The 14,561-nt window shown below is 35.3% G+C and overlaps 1 protein-coding gene across 1 annotated transcript in view; it reads right to left on the reverse strand.

Moving 5' to 3' along the window:
* Nucleotides 1-3,197: 3,197 nt before the first annotated feature.
* The window catches only part of LOC147079908 (transmembrane channel-like protein), a 102,248-nt gene continuing 90,884 nt past the window's right edge, over nt 3,198-14,561 (reverse strand). Inside the window, exon 17 of the mRNA XM_085945884.1 lies at nt 3,198-4,156. Coding sequence (XP_085802010.1) covers nt 3,198-4,156 — 959 coding nt within the window. The remainder of the gene's footprint in view (nt 4,157-14,561) is intronic.

Consider the following 14,561-nt stretch of genomic DNA (forward strand, 5'->3'; position numbering starts at 1 on the left):
ATATTATACAATATCACACATTTTGATGACTATGACAATTCGTATTAATTTCCTTTATTGTTTGCAATGGCAACTTTGTTAGTTTAATATGATCTATGGAAATCAGTAGCCTAGGTAATTATTTAATAAAAAAGGATTGAGTGAACAGCCACAAAGTATTTAAAAAAAATCAAATTAGGAATATCACGTTATCTATGAAATGGCCGCCAGTGGCGTACCCCGCTGTCAAAAGATATTATACGTAGTAAATTGTACCAGGATTATGGTTTTTTCACCGGAAAAAAGTGCGCCAATGCCTACATTACGATATTTGAATAAAAATAATCGAATTCGTTTGTCAAATAAAGGATTAGAAGGTCTTAAGCGACGAAGACGTCATTCTGACAGGCGTGGACAGTAAATATGGCGATCGTATACGGTGTGTAAGAAAATATCGGATATAAACGTCAAGTACCTGTAAAATCATTGAAAATTTGTGAAATGTGGTCAATTCAAACGGTAGATGAATCGGTAGCGCACATTTTGAAGTGAAGATGTAAAAATAACAATAAAATGTCGCTTAAGTGAGCCGTTAGTGCGTTTTCCAAAATCTCTTAGGATAATAATAATGAAAGATTATCGTAAAATCTAACAAGGTTGCCAGCAACATGTTGCCAGTGTGGACCCGGCATTAGATGCACAAAACTTAAATAATATATAATATAAATAAAAATTTTAAATTATGACAGACAGCCCTGATGAAATAAATATGAAATATGAGTCGATCGAGTCGTCGAGCAAGTTTGATGACACAAACAACTTGGACGCGACCTTTTTATATTAACTAGTAGACCAGATATTATGGACCACACGTTAAAAAATCATATTTTCAATTCTCAAGGCCAATTCTGTAGAACGTCCCCTTAAGACATGCGTTTACGTCGTTTATTCTAGTTTTTTGACAGTAACAAAATAAGTAGGTACTTACATCAAAAAACGACAAAAATTCACGCCTTGAGACATGCGTTTTATTCGTTTTTTCAAAGTTTTTGACAGTAGGTAACAAAATAAAAAAACGACAAAAATGCATAGTACCTACCTTAAGAAATGCGTTTTAGTCGTTTTTTTGAAGTTTTTTGTTTCCTATGTACCTACTGTCAAAAAACTTGAAAAAACTTGCATAAAAATAACCTAGGTATAAGTAATATCGACGCGTTTGGTTATTTATACATTAATAAACTCTCTGTGCAACAATTGCAAAACAAGCGTCAACATATTTTTGTAGGTATAAGTACTTAATATTTTGCCGATCAAAAAAAATGCCGATTATACGTATATTTATATTCTTCTTCTTCTTCGATGGCGCTACAGCTCAAGTCGAGCCCTGGCCTCCTCCACCGCTGTCCTCCAGCCGGAACGGTCCTCCGCGCGTCTTTTCCAGTTCCTGATTTTTAGTATCTGGTTGGCATCTTTTGTAACATTATCACCCCATCGTGTGCGTGGCTTTCCCACTGGCCTTTTCCCTCCTGGGTTTCCTTCGAGGATCTTCTTCGGTATCCGTGACTCAGGCATGCGCTGGACACGGCCTGCCCAGTTTAGCCTCTGGAGTGTTATGAAGTTGGAGAGTTTTGAATCTTGGTATAAGCGGTATAGTTCCGTGTTGTACCTAATTCTCCACTCCCCACCATCATTCATGGGTCCGTATATCCGCCTAAGGATCTTTCTCTCAAAGCAATCCACCATTTCAGCTGCTTTCACATTTAGCGTCCATGACTCGCACCCGTATGCAACGACTGTGCGTATGACGGTTTTATAGAGCCGCGTCTTAGTTTTTCTGTGGACATTTCTGGATTTGAATATGGGCAGTAATGAGAAGTACGATTTATTTGCAGCGGTTATTCGGGCTTTTATTTCTTCCAGTTCCTCGTTCTCTTTTGTAATATTGGAACCCAGGTATGTGAACCGGTTGACAACCTCAAATTGATGGTTTCCAAAACTGGAACTTTGGCCCAGCCTACTCTGATTTTGTCGGCTTTGTACCATGACTTTAGTTTTGTTTCCATTTACTCTAAAGCCAATCTCTAGTGCGGCCCTTTGGAGGTGGTCAAATTCTTTCTTCACAATCTGTATGGATCTACCCATCATGTTGAGGTCGTCTGCGTAGCCAACCAATTGGCTCGGTCTGCTTAATATAGTGCCGCTCCTGTTCACTTGAGACTTTCTGATAGCGGATTCGAGGGCTAAGTTGAACAGCATGGGAGCCAATCCGTCTCCTTGCTTAAGACCTCGAGATACTTCAAAGCCCTCCGTCCGTTGGCCATTCACCTTCACCTGGGAGAGTGTATTCTGCAGTGTGATTCTAACAAGCCTGACTAGTTTTGGTGGGATTTCAAAGTCCAAAAGGACAGTGAATAGTTTTTCCCGGTCGATGCTGTCATAATATGCCTGCTTAAAATCAATAAAGAGCTGATAAATGTCCACATCAAATTCCCAGCATTTTTTCAGTATTTGGCGAACTGTGAAGAGCTGATCCGTTGTAGACCTTCCTGCCCTGAAGCCAGCTTGATATTCACTTACTATGTTTTCCGCGTAACCTTCCAGTTTTGTCTTCAGGATCATTGTGAATACCTTATAACGTGCTCAGGAGTGATATCCCTCTAAAATTTTCACATCGCAGTATGTCTCCTTTTTTATATATTGGACAGATAACGCTGATCTGCCAATCCGCTGGAATGCTTTCGGACTCCCAGATTTTAAGCATTAACTTATGCACTGCTGCAATTAATCGGTGTCCACCATACTTTAGAAGTTCTGCAGGGATGTTATCGGCTCCTGGTGCTTTATGATTCTTTAGTGTCATAATAGCTCTTTCGGTTTCACTAAGCGTGGGTGGAGAGATGCATGGTTCGTTGCACTGGTGCTGTAGTCGCGGATCCGATGGAGTATTTTCATCCTGTAAGTTAGGGTTCAGGAGTTCCTTGAAGAATTCCATCCATCTTCGTTTAATTCCTTCTTCATCACCTATAATCTCTCTCGTTTTCGTCCGGCATAGGCTGGTGGTGGGTATAAATCCTTTTTTGAAAAAGTTGACCCCTTTGTATGCGTCTCTCGAAATGTTATTCCTAAAGTCGTTTTCCATTTTAAGCACTGTTGCGTTTAGGTATGCTCGCTTCTTTGTTGTTATGGTCTTGTTGGCCTCTCTTCGCGACTGCTCGTACTTAGCTCTTTTCTCTCTCGTTGGTCTCTAAATATATTCGTCTATCTTCATTTCTTTTCTGTATGGCTGCTGAGCAGTCTTCATCAAACCAGTTACTTCTGGTTCTTCTAGGGCTACTGCCTATACACTTTTCAGCTGAGAGTGCGATAGCATTTTTGATGTTGTTCCAGGCATCTTCAGTGGAGATTGCTGCATCAGATTCAGGAAGATTGTCGGTTAGAGAGTCCTGATATTGGCATATAACTTCTGGGTCTTCAAGGCTGTCGATATTTATTTGTGGCGCTCGTTGGTGCTTGTCTGTTTTTCTACATGTTATACGGCATCTATAAGACATGCAGAGTAGATAATGGTCAGACTCGCAAGTGGCGCCTCTATAGCTTCGTACCTTTGTTACACTAGAGGCACTCCTTTTGTCGATCAGTACATGATCGATTTGATTATGGTGTTTGCCATCAGGAGAGGTCCATGTCCACTTGTGTATGTCTTTTCTAGGGAACCGGGTTGAGCTTATAACCATGTTTTTGGATATAGCAAAGTCTATGATCCGAATTCTGTTATTATTGCTCTCATTGTGTAAACTGTTTTTGCCTATTGTTCCCTGATATATTTGTTCTTTGCCGATTTTTGCATTTAGGTCCCCGATTATAATTTTTATATCATTTGAGGGGGCTTTATCATAGACATCTTCTAATTTATTGTAGAACGTATCTTTTATTAGGTCATCTTTATCTTCTGTTTCTGCGTGTACATTGATGATCGATAGGTTGAAAAATTTAGTTTTTAGTCTGAGTACACATATTCTTTCATTAATTGGGGTAAAATCTAGAATATTGCCTTTTATCTTTTTGTCAACGATAAAGGCAACTCCAAATTCATGGCGACCCTTCTCCTTACTACTATGTAATACCGTGTGAGATTTTAGGTCGAACGTCCCGCTGCCCATCCATCTAGTTTCTTGGACTGCCAGAACATTAATTTTATATTTGTCTATTTCGGAGATCAGTTACTTGAGGGCTCCCCTTTTATACAGTGTTCGTGTGTTCCATGTACCAAAAATCAAGTCCATGTTTCGTCTGCAAGGCCGTCGTGGGGATGTTGCCGGTTTCCGAGGCTTTGGTTGAGGATTCGTAACAGTTGGGTTTTTACAAGGTGAGGTTGTTAACCCCACGCTCAACCCCCTTTTCGGAGGGCCATTTCTTCCTTCTCCGTTAGTCCTGACCACACCTTCCACCAGGGTTGACTACCTGATCTTAGGTATAGTCGCTCAGGCTTCCAGGGTTCACCACGTGGAGGTGGAGATAGGAATTCAGTAGGAGAGGCTATGCGACACTATCAGGATACAGTGTCGTGCGGTACGCATGCACTACCCCGTTAGATACCCCACGTATATTTATATTACTTATATGTAATAACTTGCATAAAAATAACCTAGGTATAAGTAATATCAACGCGTTTGGTTATTTATACATTAATAAACTCTCTGTGCAACAATTGCAAAATAAGCGTCAACATCTTTTTGTAGGTATAAGCAGCGCTCGAAATGGAAAAGTTTACGAACCGGAGCGCTCTAAAATTTTCTGAGGATATTAACAAGGTTATAAGTGTGCTAGATTTTTTGTTATATCTATGAAATATCTAGCTCAGACGGTCTAATTATTTTGTCCGTGAGACGGAGTGATAACTTTAAATATTTCACGAACCGGAACAGCGCTCCGGTGCGTTCCGGTCTATTTCGAGCCCTGGGTATAAGTACTTAATATTTTGCCGATCAAAAAAAATGCCGATTATACGTATATTTATATTACTTATATGTATTTATAATGTGAGGTGTATTTAGAAAGTTGACATTTTTTTCGGTGAACTCACTACCAATCAAAAAACATCATCGTTTACGTCGTTTTTTTCAAGTTTTTTGACAGTAATAAAAAACATCAAAAAACGACGTAAACGCATGTCTTTAGGCATGCATTTTTGTCGTTTTGCAAATTTTAACACAAACTTCGATAGGCGAGATATCAAACATTTTGTTTCGCTGTGAGTTGACTGAAAAATATAATATAATAAGAATATATTCGGTATTGCTTTTGATCAGTAAAAATATTATGCAAAAAGATGTGATAGGTACCCTTTTTGCAATTATTATACAGAAATTTTATTTATGATTAACCAAACGCTTTGGTATTACTTACCGTATTTTTTTGTAATAAAATATACTGATATAAATGTGCATTAAGTTGGTTGTTGTCATTTAATGTTGTACCTATAGACAGTGGATTTATAATTAACCAAACGTTTTTAAAATAAACAATATTACGTTTTAGCTTTTTTTGTAAAAAAAAATACTGCACGAGACTATAAAGTCATTGACTCAATAAATCAACATTACACTGGGAACATAATTGAATATTTCTTTTGAAGAGGTAAGGGCATGGAGTAGAATGAATTTGTACATCATCATCCCTAAATAGGTACATACGTAATAAATTATGAATTATATTAGTAGTTAAAGTAACAAAATATAAAAAACAAAAATATATCTTTTTGTGATCGGTAGTTATTGCTCGTTATGAAATGTATACTTACCTAGTATTGTTTACCTAACAGAACTACGTTATCGTGTCCACACTAATTAAGATGCTTACTTACGTAGAAGATGAAATTATTGAATATATTTGAAATATATATATATATTATATATATAGAAGGGGTAGACTCATTGGGCTTTAGATCGTTTTATAAATTTTGTGTCACATTTTACTATCTTTAGTAACTATCACGTATCATTGAATCATTTATCCCTCAGTAGATTAGCATCTTAAAGTGTGTTTGGTATTCACAATTATTTATTATCTGTCTATAGATTTTTTTATACTATTTTTGTATGTACTTGTACTTTTGATAAAAAAAATATAGTTAAAATGATCTCAAAAATACATTGATGAAATAAATATTAACGAAACTGGTATTATCGATATAATTTCTTCAGAATAATTGAGATCGTTTAGAAGACTGATTTATACTTTTAAAGTTAACTACATTAAATATTTAAACATAAAAATAGGTATATTATTTTAGTAATTTGATTAGTATATGCACAATATAGCTGTTATTAATAGATTGAAATTTATTGTTGATAATAGAATGTATGGGTACTTACCTATCTATTATAATTTATTATTATTGAATAAAAATCTCCAGATTTAATAATATGCTTACTGCGTGAATTATTATGATGAATTAATGTATAGTTTTTTTATTATATGGCAGAAGAAGATTCATTGAGTTTTACATAGTTTTCTAAATTTTGAGTCATGTTTTAATATTCTTAGTAATTATCACACAGTATTGAATCATTCATCCCATAACATAGCGCTCCGCAACCGGTGTGCTGTGAGACGATGCTAGGTGTGCCGCGGCGCATTGCTAAAAAAAAAATACAAATAATTTTGTATATTATACAATACTTACTTAATAGCCAAATTTTTGTACATGGCTGGTAATATATTTAAGCACCTGTATTAACTTAATAAAACAATGCAAGGTAAGAATGAAAATATTGACGTGCTCTGATAAAGTAGGAGTTAAGACAAGGATCTCTACAAATGTACCAAAGGACCTACCAGACCACCATTGAAAACAAATAATTAATTTTCCTGCAAAAGAGATTTCATCATTACTTTCATACAAGCAATATGACTGGATTCGAATCCCTTTTGCAACCTATGCTGAAAATTCTATAGAAGCGCTTTACTTACTTATAAATTCAAGAGGAATTGGTTGGATTGTGAAACAAGGAGACGCTAAAACTGACCTTCGCCGATGTTCCATTGGCTATTTTCTGGATTTCGGTTAATAAAGAATATCCTCGGATTTCCGATAAGGCTATCGCAGTTCAGCTCCCATTTCCTACGAAATATCTAGGTGAGCAAAGTTTTTCAACTCAAGTTATAATTAAAAATAATTAGCAGTCTTGCTTGAAGGGTCTTGAGCGAGAACTTCGGTTGCTCTTTCAAATATCAAGTCAAAATATATAAAATTTTTACGTTCATTGCAACAAGCTCAGTTATCACATTAATTAGTTATCATGTTGATAATACAAATAGATATATGGAAATATGTACATTTTTAGTTTTTCGTCGTGTGTTATGTTGTTTGTATATTTAATTGTTTATCAAATAAAAAAACATCAATTAATGTAATATTGGTGCATGGTCCACATAAAGGGGGAACTGATAAGGCTCTAGCCTGTGGGCCCAGGCTCATGGCGGCCGGCGTGGCCGGTCAACCAAATAAGTGAGTTAAACACAAATTACAGATATTAATAGTAAAAAAAATCTCCTGAGGCGCTATTTTACTACGCTGGTATAAATATTTTAAAACATGCGATTGTAGGATATAATTTATTATTATTTTGTCAAAATCGACAAATAATTATTCTTAACCTTTCCCTTACCATGGTAAAAAAATTACGCCCGTTCCCATGCCGTCCACTCAGTGTCCCGCTAGAAATTTGGCATTTTAAAAGCTAATTGATTGCTTCAAAAGGTAAAGTATGTTTTTAAATACTATTTAGTCATCGTTTAACATGTTATTCTGTGTATATCACATGCAATTATCTTATAATCGTGTATAATAATCGGACATCGATAAATGTACGTCATAACCAAACCACGGTGTGTCTCGATCTGTTTTAAATGGAACAACGAACACACGCTGTCATTTCACGGAGAGTGGGGATGGCTAATTCATCCGAAGCGGACGAGGGTGTTGTAAGGTAGAATAACACGTGTGCAGGCGTTCGTTATTACGTTCGCCACATAAAATAATAGATACCTAGCATATTATGAAATAATATTGGCTTCGATATATTTTAATGAACACATTAAGTTTTATTGCTTACATTTTGTCCAATATATAGTGGACAAAAACATATATCTAAATATATATCAAACTCAAAATTTTATGAAAACCTTTTTAGGGCTTCTGAAACTAGGCGCTTCACTTGAAGAGTTAAAAAATACCAACAACATGACGTGTAATAATAATATGTATTTTATATTTAACGAAAAGAGAAGTATGAATGAAAAAGTGTGCACAAAATTGTAGGATTGCCCAAAGCGTACCGAAACTATTATGGTTTTATTTCGGCCTGGGTTTATCTGATTTTTAAAAACTATATAACACCATATTATGTAAATTATTGTAGTATTAGTTCAATAAAAACAAATAGGTACGTATGACTCACAATGCACTATTTATGTCGGATCTTAACAGTCTACCTCCACACTTCACCACTGAGAAATAATATAATAGTATATTATTATGTATATACCTACATCAGATTGAGTATGATAATATTTATTTATATAATAATATTATTTGGTAAGTACTTATGAAATTAGAATGATTCAGTAATCTTAATATGAATTTCTTGTACCTACATACAATCCACCGATATTATGGACATATTATTATATATAGTTAATAATAATATATAATATTATAACACAATATCATGTAAACACAACAGGTTCACTATGATTATTTATTTACATATTAGGTATGTAAGTAGGTACCTACTTTATAATTTTATTATTGGTACTTGTAAAATTAAAAAATAAAAATGCTGCAAACACTATAAAATATTTTTTGCAACTGTGTGTCTACTTCATAAACAAAAGAAACTCCACGTGTACTACCTAGTTGCACTTAAATTGCATTTGCTGACTCATTATTATTTTCGGATGAAAGCTATTATTAGTGATTTACGACGACAATACAATTTATTACGGTTCAACTATGGACCAACAAAATAATGTCTCATTTATAATCTTTTATAATTAAAAAAAACTAATATAGGTAGGTATTAGTAATATCGTCAAAAAAAGGATATTTTAGAATATCGTATTAACCGCACCGCACCGCAATTTACAAAGCTACAGTTAACTATAGATACAAATATATTATTATTGGTGCTAGTCATTAGAACATACCTACATTTTCTGTAGCTGTCTGATTTCAATGCAGGGTATTTATTTAAACGGGTTTAATATTTGGGTTTGAATACAACATTTGAATGGGTAGGTACATCAATATTATGAAATTTATCGCATTGTATTATTTTCCTAAAATTCTAAAACAGAATGAAATAATATTACCCTTGCCAATATTTAACATATTGCATTGCCTAATATGATAATAGTATAAACATGTAGAACATGTGAATACGCCACGCCACATGCTGTGCTGTTTTTATTTAGCCCGCTCGAGAATTTTTTTCAATTGCCTATGTCCCACAAACTGATGTAATCTTTACAAACCTTGTAGCAAGGGTCTGTATTCTAAATCCGGGAAAAAAGGTTTTATGACTTGACTAGACAATGGTCAATAGCATTGGATCCTTTTCGTTAATTGTTTATGAATAAACGCCACATGTAGCGAAGTTAACACGGTAAAATGAACACTAATAACATTGCGTTAAGGGTTGCTTTGGCGTTTATCGTCAGATGTATTTGAACAATGTATACTTCAAGGTTCGATATATTATGGGAGGATATAACTGATTGCATTATTCACAGAATTATGTTGAACAAAGACATACATTTCTATCTCTGACTAACAAATGACATTTTAAAATAGTGTCTCATGTTTACATTACTATTATGCGCGTTTCTCTAACGTATATCTTTCTAGATAGCCCTATCACTGTCTTATCAAAATATTGATTAGACTTTCGAAAAATGATTAATTTTACATATAAAACATTCAATTCAACCACCTATATATTTTTCTTTTTATGCCTAAATATTTTATCTACAAATAGCTAAAAGTAGACGTTTATATACATAATAATAAGTGGGGTATCTATGATTTAAGGTCATTTCTAAACTGCGAGACCATCGTGGCAACGGGAGTGTTAACCCGACAACTAACCATAATTCAAGTGGATGTATTAATAAGTACAAAAAATCACTAAACATACAATCAATACCATTAATTTACCTCAAACATCATTTGGAAAACGCTATTTTATAGTATCACACTGTCTTTAACATTAGCCCGCCAAAAATTCTGGCTTGGGGTCCCCCTTCAGGATGTGGGGTCCATGTTTTGGTGTATAAATTGTTTTACTTGTGGTGTGCCGTGGAATTCTGAGAAGAGCTTTGGTGTGCCGTGGGTGAGAAAAGGTTGCGAAGCACTGCCATAGCAGATTAGCATCTTAAATTGTGATTGGTACTCACAATAGTTATTTATTGTCTGTTTCTTCTATGTTAGATTTTTTTATATATTTTTAAATACTATTATTGTATGAACTTGTACTTTTAATAAAAAAAAATAATTTAATAAATTAACTTAAATAATTATTTACAATTTATTTATAGCTTTCGCATATTTGAATCGAAGCCGTTTGTGTAAAAACACCTTGAAATATTTGTTTTTTCAACTCATTAGTGGCACAGGTATCTATATGGACTAATATTTTTTTTTGTTGGTGTGAGATGTACTTTTATTTTTTTTAAAAAATATTTATTTACATTTTTTATGTATAAGTAATATAACAAAATTAATATTTAAAAATTAAATTGATATAATATTTTCCAGTTCTGAGAAAACAGCACTGTGTCCATATGGACATGTGTGACACTAATGTTAAGTATATATTTTTTTTTGTTTTGCGTGTTTCTTGATTTTTGATAAAATTATTATAAAGTATGATATTTTTTAAACACAATACTTACGCACAAACTAATATTGAATTTTCCAAAAAATCCACCACAACGGCGTTTTTGTCTATTGTTCTTTTTATTTGTTGTTATATCTATAAAATGATGATGTAGATGGATTTTTAATATCTTCCAATTGATGTATCCTTATATTTATTTAGGTTTAACTCTATATTTTCTTTACGAAAGTCTACCTACAAAAATTCCTTACTTCCACTATTTTGTTTGAGTAACCATGCACTGTGAACACAAAAAATATCTATTATCCAATAAAATATATTCCAATACCATTAATTTTATTTTATTTGAATTATTGAAAACTTACTTATTTTAAAAGCAATATCGTTTATACTCTATTCAATTCGATAAACGAAATATTGTCTATCCAATTCTAAGCTACCATAAACGTCAAATCATAAAATGTGCAGGAAAGCGAAATTTAGAAATTAAGAAACTCCACTTAATTCGATTTTAATTCTGTAATATCGAAATATTAAAAAAACATTTTTTGTGTTTCAAATTACAAATAATTTTGGGATTTTTTTTCCAATTTCAAATTTAGGATAGGTACTTAAGAAGTGGCATGAAAATAATTGTTTCTTAAATTCAATATAATCCTATGCATTTAGGATTATACAGAAATGTCAGAAATTTCATAGAGAATCGATTGATGTAAAAAACGCATTTATAAAAAATGGCGCTTAGAATAGTTTACAATTGAATAGACGATTTGGTGTTGATTCTCGTCGCCGACCATCCTTATAACTTTATCATTATAGTCTATGGCGACAGTTCATGTTACACAGCTTATGTTGACACTCCAAATATACACAAAAATATCGTCATGGTAGCGGTATGGTCAAAATATCGACGGTAAGTAGCATTACATGAAAATTGAAAGTTGCCCAGATGCCCCATAAGACAGGAGAGGAAGTACTGAAAGTTATCAGCAAAAACTTAAAAACTTGCATTCAAGTCAAAGACGAAAAAGAAGTGGATAAAGTGAAATAAGCTGAAGAGCTCACAGATCTCTTATAGAAAGATAGTTCAATAGAATGACTCCTACACAAATATGAAGTGATATGAAAAATCGATATGGACATGGATTTCTAAGAACGTCAGATGGAGATCGAAAGTGATCAATCTTAAGAGATTAACAAGAAGAAGCGAGACAGGAAAGCTGGCGAATATTAAATTTGGGGAGAAAATATTGCCGCAATCAACCTACGTATGTATTTAGAATAATACAGTGTTACAAATGTTGGCGATACGTTCATATTGCAATCAACTGCAGCCGTTGGTAAAGAAGAAAGGTTCCCTACATGTGGAGAAAGCCACAAAACCTGTGAAGAGATCGTAAAAATTACGTGCATTAATTGCAAAGGAAACCACCCTGCAAACAGCCAAGAATGTCCAATATGGCAAGAAGAAAGGAAATTAAAAGCAGAATTAATGAAATAGTCAAGCAAAAAAAAAAGTGGGAAGAGATTAATGCGAAACAATTCCAAAAATAAAAGAAAACAAATGGAAAGAAGAAGTGGTGGGAGAAGTCTCAGCCAAAACAATAACAGCTACAGATAGTACCGTAAATCCTCAAAAAAAAGATAAAGAAAAAGGGAAGACAGAGGTTAACGCGATTGGGGAAATAATGAACGTTTTGCTTAAATGTGGAGACTGACAGCATTTCATCAAACAACTAATAAAAAAATAAAGCAGTAGGCTGGGTACAGCAATACTTCGAAGAAGAACGTTTAGGAGAAATTTTGGGGGAGGTTTTGGTCTTTTCGCGTTATGCCCAGCATGCACCTCTCCATACCGCGTTGTGCTACTCTAAGTTTCTGGATCTCTCTTTTACTTAGGGTCCATGTTTAACACGCATAATATGTGATTATGGGAATCACACACTGGTTGAACACTTTGCGCTTTAGGCACAGTGGAAGGACACTTTTGAAGACATTATTCAGGCGACCAAAAGCACTCTAACTTAGCTTTACTCTGCAAACAATTTCATCGACTATAGTTGATCCATCCATCATCCATCCATCTATAGACACTTGTTGTCCCAAATAAATGTAGTTTTTCACCTGTTTAAGCAGAGTGCCATTGATGAGGGTCTCTTTTTGGCCCGCAAAACAGTTGACCATGACTTTTGTCTTTGTTAAATTTATTTTCAAGCCTAATTTGTTGCTTACTTCAGCGAGTTCCTACATTCTGCTTTGGAGGTCTTGTGAAAAAAATACTTTATCATCGGCAAAGCGCAGATGACTCAGGTATTTTCCATTTATGGGGATTCCTTCGTCATTCCAGTTAAGTTGCCAGTACAGTGGATGTAAGAGTTCAAGCCCGTCAGGCGTCGTATTTTTTCAAAATGTGATTTTTTTGTAGTATGTACCTATATCTTCTTCGGCTATATCTGCCCCTTAATAATTGGAGAATATGGACACCACGCGGCGCCTCCAAGAATCCCTGTCCCTCGCATTTTGTTTGGTTCCATGTCAATCCAGCATACCGTAGCTCCACTGTATACACTCTATAGATAGTATTTAGCGGCCTTCCAGGATTCCAATCCGGTCGGCTTGAAGAATTAACGTTGAAAAGCTCCGACGCCGCAGAATTCGAATCGACCTTGAAACTGCTATACGAGCTAGTTTACGAGCGGCACACATTTGAATCCGACCTCATTGAGGCGGACTGGAGCCTCATAAAAAGTGCGATTGTGTCATCGGACCGTATCGTCCTAGGTACCAGAAGGAGTGAGCAGCCAAAGCGGATGTCTGACGAAACGTGGATTGAAATTGGAAAGCGAGCCAAGCTGAAAGCCCTGAGAGACTAGGAGACAAACCCCGATCGAACCGAGAACCGCCGGACTGACTACCAGACCTAAGACAGGGTAGTCAAACGATCTGTGCGATTGGACAAGTGCAATTTTATGAACTGGTAAATTGGTTTAAACATCAAGCAAAAATGACACCAGAAAACTCTTCTGAATCACCTGTAAAGTCTGCGGCAGGCTACCACCGACTCCCGGAGCCATTCATGGCCCCAGTGGAGCAATAGAGTCTGACGCAGAATGCGTCAAAAATATTTGGAAGATTCATTTCTGCGGAGAGCTTAAGATCGTTTCGACGTATCTTCGAAAGCTTTAATTTTGGACATTCCCCGAGCGACCGACATTTCCGATTGCCCGCCGATGTACACCGAGATAAAATCGGCTGAATCATCCTGAATTCCTCAAGTACACCTTGAGCGCAATCTTGCACCCTATGTTTCATCTGATGACAAAGGTGTGGGAAAAAGAGCGCTGTCCGAGGGACTGCGTGAACGGTGAAATCATCACAATTCACAAAAAGGGTGATCCTCTTAGCTACGATAATTACCGAGGCATTACACTACTCAGTGTTCCGGGAAGATTTCGGCAAACATCCTCTTGATGAGAATAAGGGACCCAATAATGCACGTCCTCAGGAAAAACCAGGCCGGGTCTCTACGTGGTCGAGCAAGTGCAGACCAAATCTACAACCTGCGATGTCTTGTCCAGCAGAGCCATGAGCTGAACAGTCCGATGACTTGCTGCTTTGTGGATTATGAGAAGGCTTTGACACTGACTTCACACTGAGAGTGAAGAGGCGACGTTGGTCCTG

The sequence above is a fragment of the Rhyacophila brunnea genome, unplaced genomic scaffold (assembly GCF_057557595.1).
Source record: "Rhyacophila brunnea isolate RB1 unplaced genomic scaffold, BYU_Rbru_1.0 scaffold_1, whole genome shotgun sequence".
NCBI lineage: Eukaryota > Metazoa > Arthropoda > Insecta > Trichoptera > Rhyacophilidae > Rhyacophila > Rhyacophila brunnea.